The 16,110-nt window shown below is 37.5% G+C and overlaps 1 protein-coding gene across 13 annotated transcripts in view; it reads left to right on the forward strand.

The window, feature by feature from the left end:
* The window catches only part of MYBPC1 (myosin binding protein C1), a 66,933-nt gene that overhangs the window by 16,315 nt on the left and 34,508 nt on the right, over window positions 1–16,110 (forward strand). For 11 of the 13 annotated variants that reach the window (XM_056482005.1, XM_056481999.1, XM_056481997.1 and 8 more), the window contains exons 2-7: window positions 3,962–3,994; window positions 6,834–6,875; window positions 12,246–12,278; window positions 12,644–12,679; window positions 13,346–13,381; window positions 15,658–15,762. In XM_056482005.1, the coding sequence (XP_056337980.1) occupies window positions 3,962–3,994; window positions 6,834–6,875; window positions 12,246–12,278; window positions 12,644–12,679; window positions 13,346–13,381; window positions 15,658–15,762 (285 nt within the window). The remainder of the gene's footprint in view (window positions 1–3,961; window positions 3,995–6,833; window positions 6,876–12,245; window positions 12,279–12,643; window positions 12,680–13,345; window positions 13,382–15,657; window positions 15,763–16,110) is intronic. The other 2 variants (XM_056481998.1, XM_056482002.1) reach the window with 2 other exon arrangements.

The following is a 16,110-nucleotide window of genomic DNA, read 5'->3' on the forward strand; positions in this document are numbered from 1 at the left end:
GCTGAATGATGGAAAGTGTTATCCAGGCAGACCTCATTCCCAGTATGTTTGCTGACAGGTTGTAGTTCTTGAGTGGTCTGAACTGCAGGTCTCCAGGACACTTTGCTTTCAGCACAGCAGTAGAGCAGGACCTGGAGACTCTTTTAGAACCATCATCATGCCTCATTATGATTGCACTCCAATGTGAAAAATAATATATGTGATGTCAGGGAGTTTCTATGCTATCTGCTGCCAGAGAAGCCAGTGGAAGCAGGAATCCAGAGCCCTTGAGACCTGGCCACCACACACAAAATGACATCCCTATGTCAGCTCCCTGCCAAAGCTGCTTCTGCCTGTTGCAGGTCGGATGCCAGTGCAACCAGGCCTAAAATGGAATTGAAATTTTCAATAATGATAGCCTCAATTTAGCATGGTTCTTAAGTATTTTCATAACTTTAGCACATCAGTTAATATGATGGAACTTTAAGCTTAGTTATCTATATACAGAGCAAGAGATTTTAAGTCTTATTTTATCTGAAAAACTGACCATGATAAATGTGGAAAAGAGATGAAAAAATTGTTGGTAATGCGTCAAGTTGCATATTGCACTGACTTTCAAGTGTGTATGTGTGCATATACAATTATAAATTACAAATAAAAATGTCTTGGCTCTAAGTGCTCATATCCTGTGTCAAACTGGATCCTGAATGCATCTCATGACATGGCTGAGGCATGAAAGCATTTCTGGAGATGTTATCTAAGTGACAGTTGTGCTTTCATTTTATTTGCTAACTGCATACACTTAATACACTATCTTTTCTGGGTAGCCATGCAGACTGTTAAGTTTATTCCTATCCTTGCTGTAGAATTACATCTAGCCAGATGCATTACCAGTTTCACAACCCAAGGTCTGTGTTTGGCACAACACAACCCACTGAAACACAACATTCTCGACTTCTCAAATAAAAACTGCAAAGGAGAGACCTTTTGTTTCAGAAACTCTGAAACAGAGTTAACTTTATTTGCTCTGTAGAAGGTGCACTTGACATGATGCTGTCAATTCAGTGGTAACTGGACCTTCTATAGCCTCTTTCCCCTTTAGCTCAAAGGGCATCATTGCAGCCCAGTGAGCTGCACTTCTCCAAAGGGACTGAGGGTTGCATGCTGGAGACTTTCCCCACCAGCAGAGCCCTGACAATGCCTGGACAGAGCACCATATTAGGCAGCAGCCCGTGGGGAATGGCATGAGGGGACTCCAGGAGCATGCCTCCTAGGGAAGGAGCTGCTGGTTGAGTGTGCAGAGCCCTGTCCTGGCTGACAAGCCTGTTGCAGAGGTCAGCCAGGGAGGGCTATCATTCTTTGGGGAGGTGGAAACTGCTTGGAGCTATTAATGGTTTTTTTCCTGGCTGTCCTCAGGAATGGAACTGTAAGCCAGCCATGACCATGAAAGGGGCTGCACGTAGCCAAAAGATTATGTTGAAGTATCTCCCACGTCTCTGACACCCCCAGGGCCTGGAACTGTCCCCTTTCCTTTTTTCCTTCCCATGTTATACTTCAGGTCTCTCCTTTGAGCTCCATTCTTGCCTCAGTTTTCTTAGCAATAACCTGAACAGCCTCGCATTATGGTTTAGGAAACAAACACTGACTGCTTGCTCTGGCTTCAGTCATCATCCCATCACAGAACTGCAGAATAGCTGAGGTTGGAGAGGACCTTAGGATAGGACCTTTGGAGATAGTCTAGTCCAAGCTCTCTGCTAGGGACAGGGTCCAATAGAGTAGGTTGCCTGGGAGAGTGCTCAGGTTTTGAATGTCTCCTTTGGTTGTCTGCATGCATGAGATGAGGTTTAGACTGTAACAATAATAATGTTCCAGGTCTGGTCTGTGCCACAGAGCTCAGCCAACATCTGTGCTGGGTGAGGCAGGGCTTGTGAGATTGCTGAGCAGCAGTAGAGTGTTAGTGAGCCCAGGTGAACCTTTCAAAGGGAAAGGAAAATTCAAGGCAAGTACCTCAAAAGTCTCATGAGCCTTTCATCTGAGAGTGGAAAGTGCTTTATTTGTTGGGTTTTTAATTATAAATTTGTAACTCTTACTGGTGAGCCAGGGAGGATTTTCCAATTCAGTGTTCATAAGAATACTCCCTGTTTCTATCTATTGTATTTCATGAGGAAAATTATACAATCAATAATTTTCTGCTATTACTTTTCCATGCAAGAAACATATTCCATGCCACAACAACCTCTCAGTGGAATATTTTACTCTCAGTGGAAACAGTGGAAAATGTCATGGTAGTAAAGCAAATAGGTTCCAAGACATGCTCTTTGTGGAGCAATTTTCATGTTTTAATATGAAAACATTTCATCTTTTTCTAGTCCACAAAACAAAACCTAGTATGTCAGTAATTAGACCAGAAGAAATAGATTGCTATGAATCTGAGTAAAGATATTTCATTATTTTCACACTCTGTGTGCTGGTCTTTAATATACTTCCTTCCATTCTGGCAAAGGGTGCCATGGTCAGAACACACAACACAGGCTCTTTCCTTGTAGCAAGGGATTCTCTTTGGAACCTCTACAAGGATTTGCTGCTGTGTCTGTGTATGTGACTGGAAGTTCCTAAACCATATCAAATTCACACACTCATCTTAAAATTATATTTGCACTAAAAATACTCCTCCCTTTTAAAAATTAAATGGATTTTTAAGAATGAGGTTTGTGTTTTAGTTATATTTAGAATGGGGTGTAAAGGAATAGCCTTACCAGCATTTTTGTGTGACAGAGATTTAATTTTTTTTTCTGAATCTGACTAGGGTGGGGTCCCATAGGTTAATGTCCATAACATGAAAAAGTTTAGCAAGAGCCATCTACTCTTACAGTTCAGGGTTTCAACCTTTTAAATCTTTGCTTGTTAGAAGCAGCTAAACTGTAAGTCAATGGTAGTGCCAAAAAATATTGTTGTTTTCAACCTGTCTAGACTCCTAAAGATTTTAAATGTTGAAAATAAGTTTCTGTTTCTGTTTTTAAAATGTAGTTTGGCTAGTCAACTTGTTCTTATGTTTTTTAGATGGGAGAACATGTCATCCCAAAAGGAAAACATTTAAATAGGATAAAAAGCCTGGTTTCTGTATCACACATTGGAAAGGGAAGTGATTTACTTAAAAAATCATCACTGAAAGAAAGAAAACCCAAACATACTGCAGGTCCTATTCAGAGCAGCTAAACTGTTTTTTTTGGGTTTTTTTAACTTGCCTCTTGCACTGAACATTGAAGTCTAGATCTAATGGTGTGGTGAAAATGAGATGGAGGTCTCTAGATTCACTCTGTGGGATCCCCCTAAGTTAATGGATCACATCACAGTTAAAGTCATATATGATATAATTTCAGTTGGTGGAAATTTTGTTTAACTTTGCACATGACTGAGAGACCTTATCACTCTCTAAAACTACCTGAAAATAAGCTGTGGACAGGTAGAGGTCAATCTCTTCTCCTAAGTAACAAGTGATAGTGCAAGGGGAAATGGCCTCAAATTGGGGAGGTTGAGATGGGATATTAGGAAAAATGTCATCACTGGGAGGGTTGTGAGCACTGGAACAGGCTGCCTAGACAAGTGCACTCAGCACATTCCTGGAGGAATTTGAAAGATGTGTAAATGTGGTTCTTGGGGATGTGGTATGGTGGTGACTTGGCAGTGCTGGGTTAGTGGCTGGACTCGATGTTACAGATCTTTTCCAACCTAAAAGATTCTACATTCCTATGAATATTATCTATCTCCACACTAAACAATTTCACTAACTTCTAAAGCAACAGCTTTAGATCTCTGACCTTGTCACTCCGAAGCTGTCGCATGTCATGTGTGAAAGCAAAATAAATTTCACAACTGCATTCAAATATTGAAGAACTCAAAGTCAACAAATGTATACCAAATGTATGAAAAATACTTGCTTGTATTTGAAGCTCAATATCTCTCTTCTTTCCTCATTTTTCAGAAACTGAAAATGAAAGTGCACCGCCACCTCCAGGTTAGTGCAGAAAATGCTGATTTGAGCTGTGGCACCAACAACACTTGCATGGGACTAGACACTGCATAGCCATAATATGGTTTGTGTTCCTTGTCTCTCTGAAAGTAAGAAAAGTGAAAAAACCTGCCCAAGTAAGATATCCTCACTTCACTTTGCCTGAATACTGATTTTTCAGAGTCAATTTTTGTTTGTGAGTGACTAGTTCTTTGCTTAATATTGTGCATGTCCTTCAGAATGCAGGTAAATTATGGCTGCTTAAACTATGTGGTTAAATTATGCTGTTCTCTTTGATGCTGGGCAGCATCTAATTACCAAAACACTCCCTTTCATTTCACCTTAAAGGTACACTGTGAGTAAAGTTGACAGAACCAAGCATGGGATTCATTTCACTTACTTTTAGCCCTTTAAAAACTATGTATCATGTTTAAGTAGTTCGACAGCTCCACCTCTGAGCAGGGGAGCACATCCTGGGTCACACGTGCTCCTCCAGTGGGCATTTCCCAGGTAACCCATCTAACCTGTCACTAGAAATCCATGCGCAGGAAATTGCCCTGAGGAATCTCATTGTCTAGAACAGAGGGGCTGATTCCAGGAAGCCAAAGTTAGGAGAGGTGAAACTCATCCATAAGGATGAGGGCTTCAGGTGAAGCTGAAGCTCTGCAAAGCACAGGAGCTGGAAAGGCAGGCAAGCCTTTGCCTTGTGCCACTGAGTAACTTCAGTTGTATGTTCAGGTAATGGTTAATACATAGATCTACAAGATGCATGCCTAATGTAACCATTTGGTAGGTTTTATTCTCTGTATAGCAACTTAAACAGCAATTCCAAACAGAATAAATATCCTACAATCTGCCTTTACTTACTGTCTTGCTAACTGGCTTTTAAAAGGCTGATTCAAGATGTCTTTGTTTCAACAATACACTCTTTGATTAACAAATGACAAAGCTATCATTTGCCACAAGGAATTTCATGGTTTAATTATCCACATATTATTTTTATGTGATAAACTCTTTCATATTTCATGTATTTGTAAGGAAAGTTAATTGGTTTTTAATTAATGATATTTTACTCAACCATAAAATTTGTACAGTTAATATTAAACTAATTAATTTCACCCTTAGGGTCTTACCTGATATACTTTGTACTTGAATCATGTTTTTAATCAGTCTTAACTTTCAAGTAAAACTGAAATGAGAAGCAGCTATTTTATACATAAAGGAATAGTGTCTTTGAAGCATTGCATTAAAAACATCTATTAACATTTTCAAATAATTACCATTTCTTTTCTATTGAAAAACACAGGATAAATACAAAATCACTTCTATAACCTCCCTTCTTTTCTCCTTACCTGTTTTTTTTTTCTGAAAAATAAGTAGGGTGTCATTAGGCCTTTATGGTTAGGCACAGACCAAACTGGGATATTTCCAAGCTGGACGTGCCAGCCACTTCTAGCTTCCTTCTGCCTGACTCAAGATGCTGTCATCTTGGATTATCTAGTGCTAATACACAAAGAGGGAAGTTGGTTTCAAGATTCCAAATTTTGTAACTTGCAAAAATTTTATTGGATGTACTCAAGCATCTTGAACTACACCAGGAAATTTTTGGGAATTATGAGAGGTCTTTCCAGATCTCAATGTCAAGCCACAAGTGTGGAACATTTTGACTGATGTAGTTTCTAAATAACATGTAGACATGCTGCCACCTGTCACAAACAGTGAAATCTCCTGATCCCAGTTCCTACTGGGAAAAAAAAGTGTTACTGTAGCAACAGTCCCATTAAAAAGGAACATCTGGCCAAGATGGACAACCTGACAACTGGAGCTTGGGAATTTGGGGAATCCAGACAGAAGCATCCATGAGTCTGTCACACTCCAGAATGTGGAGTTTCCTTATAAGTTTCAGCTTTTATTTTCATAGTTACTGTGGCTGCACACATGTGAACAAGAAATCAGGATAATCAGAGTGTCAACTGGCTCTTGCAGATGTTTTCTCCATGGAACAAAAATTTTCTTAATTCCATCCTGACAATGTCAGTCTGTTGGCCATCACCCAAACCCATGCTCTGTCAGGCTGTTAATAGATAAGTTTGCCACAGAAAGTCACTGTTCACAGGCAATAGGATAATGAGTGTTTATGCCTTGAAGACAGCACACTTCAACTGATTTGACAAGATTCTAGATTGAGTGAAAGAGGAAACCAAAAACAAAAGGAATCCTATCAAATCCCCAGACAGAGAAAGTGTGGAAATTGTTGTTTTGTTCAAAGCACAGTCAAAGTTTTCTCATACGGATGAGGTCAAAAATAATTCACATTCACCTGCTCAGAGTAGAGGACAGGCTGGCAGTTTTGATGGAGAAAACTAAATACAAGTAGTCTGGCAAGCCTATGTTGATAATGGTGAAGATGATGATAAAGAATTAAACAACTTCCTCAATACACTCTCTCTGTACTTTTTTTTAAGGATCAACTGAGTGGCAGTAACTCATATCTGATTCAATTTCTTTCCAATTAACAGTAATTTGTAACTCATTTCAAAGGCTTTTGAGAATTAGCCTAAGAACAAGAGACTAACAACTGCTGCTTCTAAAAAACCCAGCGTTTTTCTTCCACTGAGTCCAGAAACATCAATCTTACATGACTTGTTCAAAACATAGAAATTGCATTGACATGCACAGGTAGTAAAATGCATTATAGGATTACAACTGTATATTGCATATAGACATGTATCAATCATTCTTAATGTTTTTCCAATACTGGCAGAACCTGCATTTTTTAATGCTGTGTAAGTCTTTCTTTTTACTTTAAGATCCTCTCAAAACTATACTTGTATTTCCTACACAGAACAAACAGCACCACAAGAGGGTGGAAATGAAAAGGGTAAAGGTAAGTCTGAAACTATACTTTAAAAATGGGCAGTAAAGAAAACATTCCTAAATGCTGCTCTGTTGCTGGACTGTTTGAGCTTTAATTCAGAATTGTGGTGCTAAATTCTAGAATTTAAATTTTAGAAGTGTGATGTGAGGCTTCCTAGATCCTATTTCTGCATGACTTAGCCAGCACAAGGAATTTATGATACTCGTGAGCATCTTCAAAAATTGTGCAAACCAGACTGATACTTTAGTATCAGTATTTATATTGACTGTTCAATTAATAGATCAAATTACAAGTGATTTGCATGAGCAGAAAGCTGTGCTTAAATGAGCCTGACCAAGCTTGCTAAAACTCAGATATTGTGAACATTGGTTGCTTTTAAATAAAGTGGACAGTGTCCCACAGCCCTTCTAAGTTGTTTCTGCTCTACAAGAGAAACTTGACATTTTACATTTTAGGAAACCCCATAGATTTTTTTCATCTGAAATTAAAAATCACACATTCATCTTTCTGTCCTCACTGGAAGCCCAGCAGTAGAGCTCTTAACAGGTTCTGAAAATTGTGTTTGAGGATTTTCTGCTGAACAAATAGATAACTGTTCCAGTAGCAATGCACGCAAAAACTACCTCCAGTTTTAATACATATTTTTTGTGCTGCTGATATTAGATTCTAGCTCTGTTGTCAAGTCTTCTGGTTAGGAGGATACATTTTGAGGGAACTGGGCCAAATTCTCCTGCTTTTTGTAGGAGCCCTGTCAAAATAGAAACCAAACACCCTATGAGGTTATTTTGAAAAGAATAGTATCTTTTTTAAAACTTAATTCTGATCAAATGCTAAAGCAGACCAAGATATGCTTACAGCTGACACAATGCTTGCTTTTCATCTGGCATGGCTATGCTTTTTCATGGCAAATCAAGAAATGGCTTGCTTGAAAATGTATTCTGGCTTCTGGTGTCTTCCAAACAAATCTTGCCTTTTACACAGACTGGATGCATACTTGATACTTGCAGATTTATTTGGCAAAGGCATGCATGGCTATTTTTCTCAGCTGAGTCAAAATATAAACACTAAGAATGTGTGATTCAAGTACCCTTTTGAAAATAAAAATGCTGAACTAGGCTTCAGTGCATGCTATTTTGCCAGTTATCCTTGCATTGAGCAATTATTTTGACACACAAAATTTTGTGTGAGTAATCAAATCTGTCAGCTTGGTAATGGAAATGCAATTCAGAAATAATTTGCATGCCTAATGATAGGAAAAAAGATGAAGGTCTTGCCTCAAGCTATTCCAACAGTTAGTTCTGCTTGCTTTAATTTGGATATGAGAGAAATGTTTGTTCCCAAACTGAACGTGAATGGTGATTTTTTCACTGCTTACAAGGCTGAATTTCACTGAATAAAAATGAAAACATGGTAGGTAACTTATCCAGAACTTCTATTATCTTCTTACACATTATTATATTTCTGTTTTGAATTTAGTGAAGGACACAAGTATTTTCTAGGAGGAAAAATATTCCTTCTGAGAGAAACCTCTCAGTGCTAGGAGGATTTTACTACCAAAAAAATATTGTTTGATTTCCTAATATGGAAAAAGTTCCCAATTTCAGTCCATGGTGGCAGCTTTTGCCTCTGGAAAAATTCCAATCAAAGTCTGCCATGCTTCAGTGAAGTTTTCACCTCTGCAAAGCCAAGCAGATATCATTGCCAGACACTCAGTAGTAAAACTTCTAAAAATTACAGTCCAGTTGTTCCTATCAGCTCTTGTTTTGTTGCAGAGTGTCACCAAGTAAGGGAAAACATTTTCATAGAGTGATTCCTTCAGGTTTGTGTGCCAGGAAAAAAAAAAGTCTTTATAATGATGTGCATAATTCACAAGAAGGGAAAAGGTTCCATTCTTCCAACCTGTCCAAAATCATTTACACTGGAAAATGAACAGTTCAGCAAGGAAATTCTGACATAACCAGTTAGATGTTATCTTTTATATGAGCTTTATTTAAAAGCCTTTCTGCAGCTTCAGAAGTAGCAGATTTGGGTACTTCCCTGAATGGGGACCAGATGGGAAACATTTAATATCTGAATTTCACAGCAATTATGCAATACTTGTGTGCCAGCAGTTGTGGCCTGTTTGCTGATAATTTATGAGATAGACTCTAGGCACTGAAATGGGACTGTGGTGGAACCTGGCAACCAGGAAAGAAATCTTGATGGTCCATGTAAGTCCCATAGTCCATCATTTTCACCTCATCCCTCATAGAAAAAAATAGCAACAGACCTTAGGAAGATATGTACCTATCTGTGTGTCTGTTTTACTGTTCTTTTTATTGTCTGCGTGAAATTATGTATTTAAATTCCTTTGTGTTCACTGTAAAGTTATGAAATGAAAAACAGTGTGGTAAATTCTTTGTATCTCATGGGATTTTTCTGTAAATTAGTAGCTCAGAGCAGCAAACATAAAATTTCCTTTCATAAAATAAATCAGCTTAAAAATACTTATAATTATGTAAAAATTTAGGATATATGTGATCATCCATTTTATTTTCAGACAAAAAAAGTGAATCAGCATAAATTCCTCCAAATTTACTACATTGTCTTATATTCATTCCATTTAAATGCTTCTGTCTTCGTTTTTAATTTTAGTATTATCTTACAGATTGAATATGTTATAATTTTTTCCCTACTTGCTGGAATAATAATCAAATTTTAATATCAATTTGCTCATTCCTTTTTTTAGGTCCCATCCATCCATTCAGAGAGCTACTAAAATTTCTGTGTATTTTACTGATACCTTTCCTCTAGGTTTCTTCCAACCATCTACTAAACACATTGCATGTGTCATCCTTGTATTTTTCCAAGGTTCCACTTATCCATTCTTCTCCCTACTAAAACTTCTCCTCCGTGGGTGTGTACTTCATTTACCATTTCCAAATTCCCAAGTCCCCTTGATGAGACTTCTGAACTCCCTTTGAAAATCAGAAATATACAATTATTAGGGTTTTGCCATTTCTGCACAACATTAAGTTTGTCAACAATGTGGCTGATGGCAAAATAGCTTTTATTTTGTGTGGGGTGTTTCAGATCAGGGGAAACTAGGTCTAAAATTCTCAATACCAACAGCACCCATATAAATCAGTAATTGCCTCTTTTTTTTGGACAGATTTTTCTGCATTTGCTGTGCCAGCAGTCAGAAATTTTAATGTTAAGGCTTCTTTGGAGATATGGAATATTCTTTCATCCAACATCCAACAAGAATCTACTCCTGATGCAGCTCAATCTGCTCCACAGTTAATTGTATCATTTAGAAACAAGAAAAAGAAACATAAATATCCTACATGTTAATGAGAGTGTGCCACAGACAAAGAATAAAGATTTCTATGGAGTAATGCATCTTATCAGCCTACTGTCAAATGAATCATTTCCCCATACCAAACTCATGCAACAGATTGAAAAATATATTGCATTATAAGTTAACTTACAGAAGATAAGTACAGTGAATTAATGATCACAGTCCTACTGACAGATCTGGTATTTTTGCTGGTTTTGTTATCTTCAAGTAGACTTTATTGCTAGCATAAACTATCATTCATCGCAGAAACTGAATTGGCCATAGCTGCTGAACCAAGTCAGCCCATTTTGTCCTAGAAGCCTGAGATAGGAGTGATGGATTGATAATTATCCATTTATAAGAGCAATTCCTCCAGCATGTTCTGTTTTCATACTCCTTCCATTTCTAAAACATTCAATTGAGCTTTCATCTTGATACTACTGACATGTTTGTTTGTTTCCTTGGTTTGTTAACATTTTGTTTAAAAAATGATGGATTACCCTGGAGAAACCCCAGCAATCCCTCTGCAAAACTAATAACTTCTTTTTTGGGTATTTTAGTTTTTCAAATGATTAAATGAAAGAGAAATCTGAGTGGTCCTTTCATAATTTGATTATCATATATCATCATGCAGGATACATCACATCAAATGTTTTATGCTGGTCTTAAATACTTTTTTCAGCCAAATGGCTCTTTGAGCCATCATCAGTCACAATGGTGACATCATTGGCAAAAACAGCTGAAAGTACACTTAATGCTTTCATGAAATATGGAGAAATTTGCAGAGGAAGCACATAGCCTTGCATCCATTTAGTTGCTAATGCAGTATGTTAAAACATTTGACATGACTTAATCATTACTGTGCTTTTACTGAAAATCAACATTTTCAACATCTGCTTATGGCATCAGATGATGCAGGTCATGAGAACTCGTCCAGTATTCTTTTTTTTTTTTCCTATGAATAAGAAAACATATTTGCAAGCTAACACATTAATCCTTCATATGTAGGCATACCTTTTACCACTGTTATCCTCCTCCCAAGGGATCTTTAAAATAAGTTTGATGAATCATTAAAGAGGAATGAGTAAAATATTATGGCAAAGTAGATAAATTCTATTAACAGACTTTTAATTAGCCTTCAGTGGTTAAACAAACCCAAAAATTCAATATTTTCAGTGTTTATGAAAATGCAACTACATGTCATATGTGCTTTTGTCATACTTACTACATTTTTCCTTTAAAAATATAGATAAATTATAATTTTAAGGTCAAAATCAAAGGATAACTACAGATTTAAAATTTTATTATGGAAACAGAAATATAAGATATTAAAAAATCCAACCCTCAAAAAAATATCTTTACAGATGCGAGTTTCCAAAGTTGTTCTTGCTTAACTCTGTTCTCCATTTTGAAATCTATGGATTATTTTCTGATAATGTATAAAAACATGTAATCTTCCTATTACTTATGTTTTAAATCCTAAATATCTCTAGCTTATTTTTATTTTTCAAAGTATACCTTGGTTATTTTCTTTCTTTTTTACCATTAGGCTTTTAAGACACCAGGATTTTTTGCTTATTTTAATCAAAGCTGATCTCTGAGGTTTCTAATAAACATCTAAAATTCAGAGAGACTTTTGTAAAGATGGTCTTTACCTTATTCTGTTTTTCCAATAATCCTGATTACAATATTTCTGTTTAATGCCAGTTTCATGGTTTTCTCAGGCTTTTGATTTATATAAATACAAGCTTCAATGTATTCTATATGGTTAAACATTTTGAAATACCTGGCTAATAATTGCTTGTAGTGATTTAATACCTCATGAAAGCCAACTTTTAGTGTGACCAAAAGGAAAATCCAGCATGATGGTAATAGTTCTTTCCTTATTTAAAATTGTTCTCCTGTTGATATGAGGAAAAGCTGAGTTGTGTATTCCTTGCACTTTAAATTAATATTACAGTCTAGAAATTGCAAATTATAAATAGAGAGGACTAGTTTTACTTTTTCATATCTTGATGTAATAATGCTGAATGCATATGTGGTGCACATTTTAATTGCAGACGTGGTCATCAGAGAAATGACATCTTCCTCAGGTTAGATATGTGATTCTCCTTCATTTCATTGTGGCTTTCTTATTGTAATTACTGTGGATTACATCTCTAACAAACAGAATCACTCTGCAGCTCTCATATAAACTCATGATTTAATCATAGATCACAGTCCACATCTCATTTTGTTTTTTACTTGCTTGAAACATCAAGGTTTACCATTTCAGCTACTGAATTATGCAAAGCTTTCCTCATCAGTTTGAAGTTTCCATTGTGAATGCTCCTGAATATTGCAATTTATTTCCCTTTCTTTTGCAGGTTTTACATTTTCATGTAGCTTTTTTAAAGCAGATGATCGCCTGTGCTTTCAGTTTCTTCATGTGCTTTCTCATTTGTATTTCTTTTCACAGATGAAGATGACACCTCAGTTAGTACTCCACCAGCAGGTTAGGACTGTGATAGTGCTTTCAGTGTGTATGTATGTATGTATTTTTCTCTTGAATATTAATGAAGAGAGAGTCCAAACCAGCAGGCTGAACTCAAAACATACAACTTAGAAATTTTTTTAAAGTGCCCTATATTTTATTAATTTCTGTTCAGAAGTACAAGACCCTTATATCAGTTAAGTCTCCTTCCAGTCCTGTCTTGAGGTCTTTAGCAGATCTCCCAGTGGAAGGTAAAATATTAGTTAGCATATCCAAAAGCAACTCCAGATAAATAAGTATATTGTTTAAATTATCAAAATACTGTCCCTCAGACAAATACTGAAGAACAGAAATTCATCTGTTACCTGAAACTACACAAATGATGTAAAGAACATCAGCCTCATGTTAGTTTCTTTCTAAAGATACTCTTGAATGAAATTAAACTAATTTAGATTTTTTAGAGAAAAGTGGGGAAGATTTCTGGGGGTTTTTTCTTAGCTGTTCACTTTTTTTTGGTATTCAAGTAGTTCCTCATGTATGTGGTCCCAAATATTTAGTCTGATGGTCCCAAATATTTAGTCTAATTTTCTTGTATGAAGAATCAACGTTCTTCAAATCCCAGTGATCTGAGGTCAGCTAAACTGTGATCTCTGAGCTGGTGTCATCTAAATTGCTCTTCCCTTTCAGATGGGATCTCTAAGCCAGCGGAAAGAAAAGATTCAGGTGAGACCTCCTGAGAAACATGATGAAACCCTCCCAAAATTACGTAATAAAAGTACTGTTTAGACTTTCTTTTTAAAAGATAATAGTTTCTTTTCATCATTTAGAGAGTGGCAAACTATAGCTGTTGAAATACTTCAAGGTACCAGGGCAAATAGGGTTCTAGCAGCTAAACCAGGAGGAGAGAAGGCTGTGCTGCACAGGACAGGACATGTATAGCAGTGCTTGGCACATACATACATACCTATCTATCTATAGCTGTTTCTGTATAGATAGATACATAGCTGTTCCATTCCTCCTCAGCCTACAGGAATTCCATCCCTACATTCAGCCTCACCCGAATCCCACACACAGGTCCCAGAAGACTGTAGGAGAATGGCTTCTTCTCACACCTCAAAGGACGGTGGGGAAAACTTAGCAAAATCATCATAACCTCTTTCTTCCTACCCTGGCAGGTAACTCACATTGCACCCACTCTCGTGGTTTCAGGATTTGCAGCCTCTGGAACAAAATGAGCAGCTGGTACTTCAACCATGGTTATAGACCTGGCATAGCCGCCTATGCCAGCCCGCCTCAAACCCACCTTCCCTTCTGCTTGTTTAATAAATGGGAAAATGTCAATATCTAGGGGTGATAATAATATGTAGGTGTTCTTTTATGTGGTACCAAATTAACGACTCTGTGTAAGCTTTTTTCCATTTATTAATATCCTTTTTCCATTTCATCTTGTGGCATGTTAGGTTTGTTACTGCACGTGACCAGATCCTGTACTATCATCACTTCATCCTCTTCCCACCAATAACCTTCACTTGTTCTCATGTTGTTTCCATATATTGCCATGTTAGAGTGGTATAATCTAAATATTTAGATTATAGAGACTATATATAGATGTGTATCTATATATATTTGGGTTCATTCATGTCTGTGCAAATCATTTCATGTATGTGTGTATATATGTGTACATACATGTGGTATATATGTGAATGTCTTTACCTGTGAGAAATATTGTACAAGCAAGCATATACAGAGGTGCTAGGCACATCACCCACAACTGACTGAAGCATAAATATTTTATAGCACAGCTATCTAACATTTTGATACCCTTTTAAAATTCATAATAGACTTTAGAATAATAAAACAAATTTGTTTGCATTTTCCCATGGTTGCCATGAGCTGTGTTGCATTTTTGGGTGGTAGAAATTTTCATGAGTTGAAAAGGCTACCACAGCAGTAATCACTACATATCAGAGAGACTATTCTGACCTCTAATTTTAATTAGTTTTCCCTCTGTACTGGCAATAACTTCTCAAAAAACAGAGAGGTGGCATTTGGACTGTAGGTTGGAATATGAGACACGTGCTTTGCCTCTCTGCAGAAAGTAAGCAGAAAACAGACAGGCATTCCACTGCCTTGCTGCCCTTGCACTTTCTGCTAGGAATCAGTTTTGAGCATGGTTTTACCTAAGATGTAATGGCATAGCACAAAGCCAGGGCTGTCCAGGTGAATAGAAAGAGCAGAAACACACAGCTGTGCTGGTACTGTGCTCTTCCCTGGGGAGACCACTCATTTGCTGCTTCTCTCAGAACTGTTGTTCCTTTTCAGTTCCAAAGTCCCAGTTTCCAGAAGAGAAGCTGCTGTGTCTGAACAAACTTCACAATCATTTCCACCTTACAAACTACTTTTTCCATAGAATATTACATGATATGCATATGGCAGGGCATGGTATTCACTGATTCTCTGCTTCTGTCATGGCAGGAAAGAAAAAAGTGCAGAAATGAGCTTCATTCCTGCCCTACTTTGCAGACATAGAGGGAGAACCAGCTTGTACAATGGACTTAGTTTGGGTTGAGAGAGATCCAGTGAAACTGTGCATCAAATGTGGGGATTTTTGTGCTTCTAGCTGTTTGTGTTTTCAGAACCTCCATCTCTTCTGAAAAACAAAGAGCTGGCCTTTGTGCATCACCTCTGTAAAGCACTCATGGTTGAATGCTGGTGCCATTCAAGTTGCTCAGTGCCTGTCCTGGCTGATCAGGTTCCCCTCTCTTCCTCCCTGATAGTTTCATTTTCTGTCACCACAGAGGTAGCGTTCTTGCAGGAGCTGTACACAGTGTGACAGCCAAGCAATGGATGTCAGTGTGAACAAAAGCTTACATGTCTTTCAGGACATCTGAAGAGAGAGGTGCTAGGGCTAGAGAGTTTAGGAAGTTCAGGTAAGTGTACTTTGGAGGGAGTAAAGCACCCTCAGATGATTGATATTTCCCCCTCTCTCTGCACCTCAGTATGGTCTCTTGGAGAAGGAGCCCCAGAAGAGTCAGAAAAACGTGATGACTCCCAAAGATCCACTTTGTTCATCGAGAAGCCTCAGAGTGGGACAGTGAGTGTTGGTAAGTGCTTAGGAGCAAAATCAAAAGCCACTCCCAGAGACAGAGGCTGAGCTGGGAATGGTGTGTGCAGACTCTGTGGTTCTGCCCTCAGCTGCAAGTACTGCCTGTGGTGCTAGCTGGATGTGAACTCTACTCTGAAGGCAAAAGGACTGTATGGAAAGAAGTAAACTCCAATCGTTTAATTCAAGACAATAATTTCCTGAGCTTAATGGTATGGGGTATAGTTTCTGGAGAAGAAAGCTGGTTATTGTGATCCTGTTGGCTGTACGGTTATTGATATATATAAAAAGATTTTGTGCAGGGTAGCAGAAGATCTTCTAGACCCAAAATCATTAACCTCTGCACCAC

The sequence above is a fragment of the Oenanthe melanoleuca genome, chromosome 1A (assembly GCF_029582105.1).
Source record: "Oenanthe melanoleuca isolate GR-GAL-2019-014 chromosome 1A, OMel1.0, whole genome shotgun sequence".
Classification (NCBI taxonomy): domain Eukaryota; kingdom Metazoa; phylum Chordata; class Aves; order Passeriformes; family Muscicapidae; genus Oenanthe; species Oenanthe melanoleuca.